The sequence below is a fragment of the Pistacia vera genome, unplaced genomic scaffold, assembly GCF_008641045.1.
Source record: "Pistacia vera cultivar Batoury unplaced genomic scaffold, PisVer_v2 Contig380, whole genome shotgun sequence".
NCBI classification, from domain to species: domain Eukaryota; kingdom Viridiplantae; phylum Streptophyta; class Magnoliopsida; order Sapindales; family Anacardiaceae; genus Pistacia; species Pistacia vera.
This window is the reverse complement of record NW_022196202.1, coordinates 103,322-112,749: the sequence shown is the minus strand read 5'-3', so window position 1 is coordinate 112,749 and position 9,428 is coordinate 103,322. Positions and strand designations below refer to the sequence as shown.

General features: G+C 33.8%; 1 protein-coding gene across 2 annotated transcripts; it reads left to right on the top strand.

Annotated features, from left to right (window-relative positions):
- The first annotated feature begins 2,760 nt into the window (after positions 1-2,760).
- LOC116140815 (protein SCAI homolog) lies at positions 2,761-9,088 on the top strand. 2 transcript variants are annotated; one of them, XM_031426392.1, is made up of 9 exons: positions 2,761-3,349; positions 4,365-4,571; positions 4,685-4,930; positions 5,437-5,503; positions 5,603-5,794; positions 5,967-6,058; positions 7,796-7,978; positions 8,064-8,200; positions 8,465-9,088. In XM_031426392.1, exons 1-9 carry the CDS (start codon positions 2,849-2,851, stop codon positions 8,649-8,651), a joined length of 1,812 nt encoding a protein of 603 aa, XP_031282252.1. In that variant the 5' UTR covers positions 2,761-2,848; the 3' UTR covers positions 8,652-9,088. The 2 variants fall into 2 exon arrangements, 1 of the variants encoding a protein (XP_031282252.1); XR_004129704.1 differs by lacking the exon at positions 8,465-9,088 and having other exon boundaries at positions 5,967-6,062.
- The last annotated feature ends 340 nt before the right edge of the window (positions 9,089-9,428 follow it).

Genomic DNA, 9,428 nt, shown 5'->3' with positions numbered 1-9,428 from the left:
GGGGGTAATTTAGTAATCTATATAACATACCCACCCATTTATCCTTCCAACCAAATATGTAAATGTAACATATTCACCAATTTATTTCAACCAACCAAACACATTTCCTTAAACATTCCCAATAATCTTCAAGTGATCTATCTTTCCATTAATATAACATCCTCATATAATAAAACATTATATGATCCAAATGCACCATATTAGGTAATTTATATAAATGGGGACAAAAACCATATTATTATTGGTAAGTTTTGTTGTAGTACTACATCATGAGCTGCGATAAGGTAAAATACTAAATCATTATGCATAAATTTCTTTATATAAGGTAATATAAAGGGGAGTTATACCAACCCTTTGACGACGCCCACATCCATTAAATAATAATTGTGATTTATGACTACAAATTAATCCTGTAATTTGAAAATAACAAGAGAGACTAAAACATTGAATCACAAAAACCTTGACTGTTTGTTATTTCATGGCAAAAATGCACCCTTTCGATTAAACATCAATAAAACGGCTAGCAAAATATTAAATATTACCTTATATCAACTCTCTCCATGTCCAGAATTGAAGAGTGAAAACTTTAATCACATTCAAACGTAACATCTCATATGTATCCCTTATAAGTTTACTCATCCAAGTAATTAAATAGTAAACATGGCATCGTCCATGCAAGCAAATGTTTTCACACAAAACAAAAATGCGGAATGGCAAAGTTACTATGTTTCCAGCAAGTGTTGGGAGAGTGTGAGATCTGCAACTGCATGCTTCAAAAATTAAAAGTGAAGTTCAAGTCTGATTCAAGCTTGTCTGATGAGATCACACAATCATGCCATTTCCTGTAAATTTGATTCCGAACTTTCCTCCATTACTTTACAAAGTGCTGAATTTGTAATAAACACTTGTATCTCCACCAGTTTCCAAAATAACCTTTAAGCTGAAGCATGATGGTTCAACAGTTTCTAGTTGCTTTGATTGCCCATAAATTAGGTCACATGGTGATAATAAAAAGCAAAGGTGATTAATTACAAATTCTATCATTTGTTTTATATTAGAGATTAATTAAATAAGATTAAATTCCCATTTAATTTATGTTGAACTTGAAGGAGAGATTATTATCCAAGGGCTACGACCATGGCCCTCAGTCTCACTGCTCCCCGACAAAGAAGAAAGAGAGACTCTATTTGTAGCCAATAAAAATAAAACTAATAAAGGCTGACTGACTCATTGCCTTAATCATGTACAACACTTTATATAATGAAAACAAATTATAGGTTAACTATCTTGTGTTATAATAGCATACTTTATGACATACTAGCTACGTAGAAGGTAGTGTTTTTATTTTCAAAATTAAATTCGAAATGAAAGCAAAAAGTTTAATTTTGTGTTCTCAAAATATTTTTATTATCATTTTTAGAAAATATTATTGTATATTTTTCTAATAGCAAAAAATCATACCCTCACAGTAAAACTTGTGTAAGATTTGACAGAATACATTATAGTAAAATTGTAACAGAGGTAAAGAAGTGAAATGAATAAAATTATATAAATTCATAAGATACCGTGCATGAAAGTACATTCCAGTTCATCTTCAGATAATTTTATATAAAGTGATCACATGGTGGAGAGGCAGGTGGAGTTGACAGAAAAATTGGAATTTGCCAGATCGGATTTATACAAAATTGTCTTCACCAGAATGTTCCTTTCAGCTCAGACTGTTTCCAGCATTTTCACCAGATGCCAATCCAATTTCTGTGGGACTTTTCCACATTCCTTATATTCTTTGTTTTTATTATTTTTTTGAAAATCTTCTGACAACATGATATATTGGAGAATTTAGAATTAGCTGTTGTTGCAAGCTCGTAAAAATAAAAGATAGGGACCATAAGTGCCAAATCATCCATTCTCATTTTTGGACCACACTCTATTATTTCCCTTTCTTTCCTTTTTCTTTTTCATCTTTAGATCACCATGCCAATGTCAAATCTATTTTAATAATTTTTAAATATTTAAACGAAGACATTTTTTGCTGTTTTTATTTTCTGGGTATTGTTTTAGATTAGTCCAAAAGCACTCAAGAAAAAAAGTGAGCTAATTTATGTTATTGTTGCTTTGACATAATAATAATAATAATAATAATAATAATAATAAATAGCATTGTTGTAAAAAGATTCGGATTGTAGATGGTTTTGTTTGTGGGTAGTTGCGTCTTTGAAATTGTCTTACAAAATATTTGACTTGTGAAATTCTGACAAATGAAAAGGCTTAAGAGGATGATTGATGGGCAGAGGCATTATTAATTTTGACAAATGATTGAACATTATTTTAGACTTTAGAGTTGAAATGTAAATAATGTGTTTTGCAATGCATTGACCTTATCATCACAATTTAATTCATCTTCTTTATGGAATTAATGTTACTATACAAACCATGTGATTTCTATTCCCCATCAACTTATTTTTCATTCCATAATTATTAATGTTGTATATTGAATATCATTTATTTGCTGTTTCCAAAATACAAAACTCTCGCTTTATTCAACGCCGCCATCCACAGAAACCTTTACTGAAATTAGTAAATAAAAATGCTTTCAACACACACACACTCACAAAACAGAAATTAAAAAAAAATAAAAAAACTGTTGAAACAAAAACAGAATTTCATGCTGACACAGCACCACAAAACCACAGCTCACATCCAGATACATATTACACTACAGCGTCCCGTCCACCCTCCCCTCTCTCTCTCTCTCTCTCTCTCTTACTCTTTCTCATTTCCCAAGAAAATGGCACAAACCGGAGCCACACACTACTAGCAACGTGAAGCCAAGGTCACCGTCTCTTCCATGTCCCAAAACGACGCCGTTGTTTCACAAACGTTTCGGGCTCTGGTCGAGAGCGCCGACCGCAAATTCGCCAGAGTCCGTGACCTCCCATTATACGGATACCGATCACACAACCACCACCACCACTTTCACAAGGTCTTTAAAGCTTACATGCGCTTATGGAAGTACCAGCAGGAGAACCGGGTGAAGCTGGTGGAGTCCGGTCTCAACCGCTGGGAAATCGGTGAGATCGCCAGCCGGATCGGCCAGCTCTACTTCAACCAGTACATGAGGACCAGCGAGGCCAGGTTTATTGTTGAAGCTTACGTCTTTTATGAGGCGATTTTGAGTAGGAGGTATTTTGAAGGCGTTAAAGTTAAGGAATTGGGAGTTAGGTTCAAGGAGTTGAGGTTTTATGCGAGGTTTTTGCTTGTTTCTTTGATTTTGAGCCGGACTGAGATGGTTAAGGTTCTTGTTGACCGGTTTAGAGAATTGGTTGAAGATTGCAAGGCCAATTTTCAGGTAACGTTCATGTTTTTCTCATTTTTTTTTTTTTTTTTAAATGGAGCTGAATTTTGTTTAGTTTCATTATTTAGCTTTGTTTGGTTGCTGTAAAAGATTATGTATATTTTTTCATTGGAAAGTTTAAACTTCAATTTTTAGAAATTTATGAGAGTTCTGTGTTTTTTACTAAAATTAGGCTTTGTTTGGTTGCCGAGAAAACTGAGAAAAACGACTTTCTAGATAATTTAATTTTATTTCTTAATTAGACAGTGGAATATAATTTTTTTCCTTTTATTTTATCTTTCATTAGCCCAACAAAGAATTATAAGGCTTAGTTTCCAGTTCTATCAGATAGAGATCATCTTAATCCGCGAAACTTGTAGTTTTTTTTTTTTTGGTGTTCATATTTTTTCTGGGAACTATTGTTTTACTTGTACAACTACACAGTTTTCTGGGCTGATTGATTTTAATCAAAGATTAAGTTCTTTTATTTACTTGTCAAGAATCACAGCAATTAGGCCATAACTTTTGGCAGAAATAGTGAATTTTGATCTGGAAAGTTGCAAACTCTTGTTGGATTGTCTGGATAGCTTTGTCTTTTCTCAGACTAGATGGTTTATCTTTCGCTCTCTCTTGATGCTAGGCTCTGCTTCAATTGATTCATTTTTACATTTGTCCTGATCATTTGCTTTGTATGAGTTTAGATTTGACTTCGCGAGGTAAAAGTTTCAGCTGTTACTTTCATGTTTTGTGATAAATGTAATTAAAAGGGTGAATTTGCCTTTTATGCTAATAACTTGAGCTGTGATTTTAGGTGAAGGCTAAATCTTAACCTTTTGTGATGAAAATTGAGAAAGGATAAATATGTTTACGTTTTTTCTTTTCTCTTTAATTGATTAAATACTGTCACAATGAGGCACTTGTGTTTTTATGAATAAAGTGGCACTTCATGGATCTCTCTTATGAGTGAATTCATATTCAACTTTTGTTGTATTGGTGCATGATTAAGAAAATATGGTTTATTTATCTGTAGGAAACAAACTTCAAAGAGTGGAAACTAGTGGTTAATGAAATTCTTCGCTTTACAAAAGTTGATGCCGCTTTTACAAATGTGAGGCCATTGCGATATTGCCCTACCTTTGATACTCAGTCAACTTCTCTTCAATATGTGGCTCGTTTTCATGCAAAGAAGGTTGTAAAATTTAAAGATGCAGTCCTGACGAGCTATTACCGGAATGAGGTAATATATTTCAAGATTATGACTGGTCATAATATGATATTATTGGAAGTTATTAGCAGAATTATACTCTGCAAAGAGGAATCTTAGTTCTCTATGAATAATTTCTTTTTCAGGTTAAATTTGCTGAACTTACTTTGGACACTTACAGAATGTTACAATGTTTGGAGTGGGAACCTAGTGGATCTTTCTTCCAGAAGCACCCAGTTGTATCCACTGATCATTCTGGTGCTTCAACTGATCATTCTGGAGCTTCTGGGGCGATAGACATAAACTTTGCAGTGGATATGACTGATCCAACTTTACCTCCAAATCCTAGGAAAGCTGTTCTTTATCGTCCATCTGTGACACATTTGGTGGCGGTTAGTTCTAAAGCCATTGCATTAATGAATTTACTGCAGTTTCTGTCTTATGTATTATAGTTCCCTGCTTCTGTATCAGACTGAGCTTTTGAGCGGTCAGTCTCTTGTTGTAGGTTTCTCCCATAACTATGGACATATGGATATCCATATTTTTCTTTAAATACATGTTTGATTATTTTCTGAATGCCATGCATTTGGTTTGTATAGGAGTTTCTACAATATAAGCTTTTGCCTTTTTCACACAACATTTATCTCCTTATATATTGTTGTGTATGGATTTTGCGGGAATGTCAACTTTGTGTGCTTTTGTTATGTGTTTCATGCCAAAAGTGGATTCTCCAAAATCCAACAATCTACAACTCGATTTTAACTCAGCAAAGCCTTTGTCTCAATGGCATAGAGTTGGCATGTCAGTAGCCAGTTTTCTGTATTAGATGTGGCCATTTTTATACTGCCTTTGTCTTGGATATATTTTTACCGAGGTTTAAATGATGATGCATTGACAGGTAATTGCAACAATTTGTGAGGAGCTTCCACCAGAGAGCATTGTGTTAATATATCTATCAGCCTCAGGTTTAATTTCTTCGTCAGTGCTAGTTAAAAGTTCAAACAAGTCATATATTTGTGTTGTTTTTGTTATTCTTTTACTGACCTCGATAATCAATTGTGCAGGAAAGGCTGGTCATAGTAATGCTGCACAAATGGAAAGTTCTGAAGGATCAAGGAAATCTTCAAATAACAAAGTGTTGTCTCGGGTCTCCCAAAAACAGAATAGCTCTACGCCTGAATATCATATTAATGGGAAGAAAGAGTCAAGTGACCTCTATGAAAATTATTTGTGGTTGGGTCCTAGAGGGAATGGTGGTATGCACCTGTATTTACCTTATGCTATTTTTAGTCTCTCTTCCAAGATTTTGTGTATGGATGAACTTCTGTTCATATGTATTTTCTTTGTCTATCATCCTTTTGCTATAAAATTGAAGAATTTCTGTAATTTTTTCTTCCACTCTCATATATGCTCTTCTCGTCTTTTCAGGTCCAAATAACCTCTACCCTGGTGATATCATTCCTTTTACCCGGAGACCTTTGTTCTTGATTATTGATAGTGACAACAGCCATGCATTCAAGGCAGGTTTGTCATAACTTGTGTATGATCTGTTGGGCAATTCTGGTTCAGTTTGCATCCATTTATAGTTTAGACAGCTGTTTTGCTGCCATAAGTTGAATTATGTTTTTCTCAAAATTATTTAAGCCATTCTTTCTGATTTTTTGTAGAATAAAGAAGTATAGTAGTCACATTTAATTTTAATGAACTTTTACATTCATGATAGTTGGTCTAATTCTGTAATTAGTATAGCTGTTGTGACATATTAAAGTCCTATTCACGTTGGTAACAAAATATCAATATTTCAAGTAGAAAAGATTTTGTGTTTAGGAATAAAGCATGGTATTGAATGAAATTTGATAAGTTCTATTAGCCCTAGAAAGTTTTATTTTTCATTTGGGAATGTTTTTGCCTAATTATTAGTTGCAACATATCACATTATGTAGGAATTTTTTAGTACCTTTGAAAATATCAGTGCAAGATTTGCCCAGTGTGCTAATATGGTGTTCTGTTGTACAAGATCTACGAAATAAAATTGTACAACTGCATACGTTTCTTCTCTCTCCGTTGTAAGTTTGCAATGTCTGAGGTGGATGTATAATAGTAAAAATTACTCAAAAAATTTGCTTAACAAATACTAAACTGGTCCCATATTCATGAAGTTTATTGCTGTAGAAGTCACTGTAATGCTGTTTGGGAGACCGAAAATAATGGGTGGTTAAAGAGATAATCAAGTGGTATTCATTGTCTCATTTACATTGTAACCAAACAGGTAGGCCTTCTTATTAATATTAGCCCCGCTTTAATGTGTAATGCATGTGTCATGTCTAAAGCAATTTAATACATAAAATTCTTGTAATTGGCGAACACAAATAATTGTATGTAAAGGGAAGAGATAGCACATTTTGAATTGAAAGAAAGAATGTGAATGAAATGTAAACTAACCTAAAGGGAACAGGAATAACTAATCAACTTGTGGTAAAAGGTCAAATAAATGAATATATGAATGAACTTGGGTGAATGTATCATCAGAAGTCTCCTTCCTTTCAAAAAATTAAGCATCTTTGGAGATTTATCAGCCTAGTAGAAGATGATATGAAAACTAGATTTCTAATGTGGGAGGAGGTTAAGTAGGACATGAGTTCTAGTTTTGTTCTATCTCAGTTTCAAATTCTTCTTGTTATTTTAGTGAGTAAATCAAGGATTAAAATATTGCACAGGAGTTTTGAATGTTGGTGCTTGTGCTCCCTATTGATTTATACCTTTATTTTTCAAATTTACTGTGAAGTTTTTTATAACTACCAATCAATTTATGGTTTAAAATGAGATACTTTCTACAAATGAAAATGTTTGTTAGAAATCAATCAAGAGATGAACTATCAGAGAACAATTAGGTTTTCTCCCTTTTATGTATTTTGACCTTGTGTATGTATGCAAGACCTGACAATTCAAATTAATGATTTGGCAAGTGTATTGAGCATCGAGTGTATGGAGATTGTACATTCATTCGTTTTTGTTAAAATACAACTTAGCCTCACAATCGAGTTGCATTCAAATGTGATTTTGTACCATTAAGACCATATTCGCATACCAACATATCTGGATGGTATGTTTTGTGACCAATTTTATGTTAGATTTTGTTTTCAATTGTATTCATGGTGTTCCAAACTTGTAGTAAATGTTAATGCACTTCAACTTTGCTCTTTCTAAGTTTTAGTTAATGCTGACCTCTTTGTGTATGCTTTTAAATTATTTTTCAGGTATTGCATGGTTCAGAAAGGGGAGAGACAGCTGCCTTGTTTCTTTCACCTTTGAGGCCGGCATTTAAGAATTCATCTACTGTTGATACAACACATAATGGAAGCCAGTTCACTTATTTCTTGACTGCTCCTCTGCCAGCATTCTGTCAAATGGTTGGCCTTTCTGCTTCTGATGCTGATACAGTAAGTCGATTTCTATACTTTTGAGCATCCTAATGGCTCATTGTATTCTAGTTGGCCTTATTTGTTTATGATGTTCTGCTTTTAGGATGCTTACAATGGTGCACAGAACATACTCTCCAGTTCGTTCTCTGAGTGGGAGATCATTCTCTGCAAGTCAACTAACTTGGATATTGTCTGGGCACAAGTTCTATCTGATCCATTTCTACGACGGCTAATTCTTAGGTATATATCTATAATTTTTTAACTGAATGGCTGTAGGTTGTGTTTAAGATGAGTTCTACTGGGACTAATCTCACCCCAATCACACATAACCTCAAAGATTGAACTTCTTATTATAAATAGGCCTGAAGGGCTTTCCTGTCTGAACTTGATAGTGGTCTTTGAATTGACACTTATCCATTGTCTATTTTTGCGAATATATTCTCTCTTTTTTTTTTGGATAAGGTAAAAATTGCAAATATATTCTCATAAATGTCTTATCTACAGATTTATATTCTGCCGTTGTGTGCTTTCTTTCTTCTGCCCTCTGGAAGATAGTGACGAATACCTGCCTGTTTGCCTACCTCATCTTCCAAATTCCGTCTCTCCAAAATCTGAAGTTGTAGAGTCTTGTATCCACCGGCTTGCAAACCACCTGGGAGTTGCCGACTGTTTCCACTTCAGCATCACGTAGTTAGGACCATGAACATCTTTCAGAATTTGTAAGACAACACTACAGCCATATGGTGGTGAAGTTTCATTGATTTGTTGGGATACTAGCTTCTGGACATCTAGGCAGTCAGGTGTTTCACTGCACTTCGGAAGAACATAATTGGTGATGAAGCTTACTCTTCTAAATTTAGAGTAGGTGTATTGTGGTTGCTGCTGCTTATGTTATTGCCCATGTGCAACCTAACTGGTGTATGCTGAAACCATATGGTTTGGTGCTGTGGTTAGATGAGTGTTTGATAATTTGCAGAGTGTGTTTTAAGCATTGTTTAGGGGGCTCATTGGTTGTATAATTTGATTGGTGTTATGCTTGTTAGAGCTGATTTGAACTAATACTAATTTTTTCTTTTTTGTACTTCTGTAAAGAAAAATTAGTCAGAAATCAAAATCAAATATATTCTTTTCCCCTTAATTTGAGTGGTTATATTACATATAGCTGTTATGTTATCTCTTTTCAGTTGGATTTGTTTCTGCTTTCATATTTTCCTGTGAGATTCAAAAAAATTGTTTTAACCATGGGTTGACTTTAATGAAAATGCCTAATACCTAAACTGAATTAAGTTATCTGAATTAATTTATCTTAGGTTTGGTGAGCGTCAGTTGACAAGAAGTAGGTAGCAAATACTATATGGTTAGTTGGCTCATTTCAACCAAGTCATATTTCAAATAAGTTCAACTGACCATTGGAATTTAATTTTGGAAGAAGCATAAATCCTCAAGACATGTGATTTGTTTTATTTAT

Excerpts from the sequence above, each read along its gene's own strand:
- LOC116140815 (XM_031426392.1), top strand. The coding sequence starts at position 2,849 with ATGTCCCAAAACGACGCCGTTGTTTCACAAACGTTTCGGGCTCTGGTC. Across the intron at positions 4,572-4,684 it reads CGAGCTATTACCGGAATGAG|GTTAAATTTGCTGAACTTAC; the intron begins GTAATATATTTC and ends TTTCTTTTTCAG. Across the intron at positions 8,201-8,464 it reads CTACGACGGCTAATTCTTAG|ATTTATATTCTGCCGTTGTG; the intron begins GTATATATCTAT and ends TCTTATCTACAG.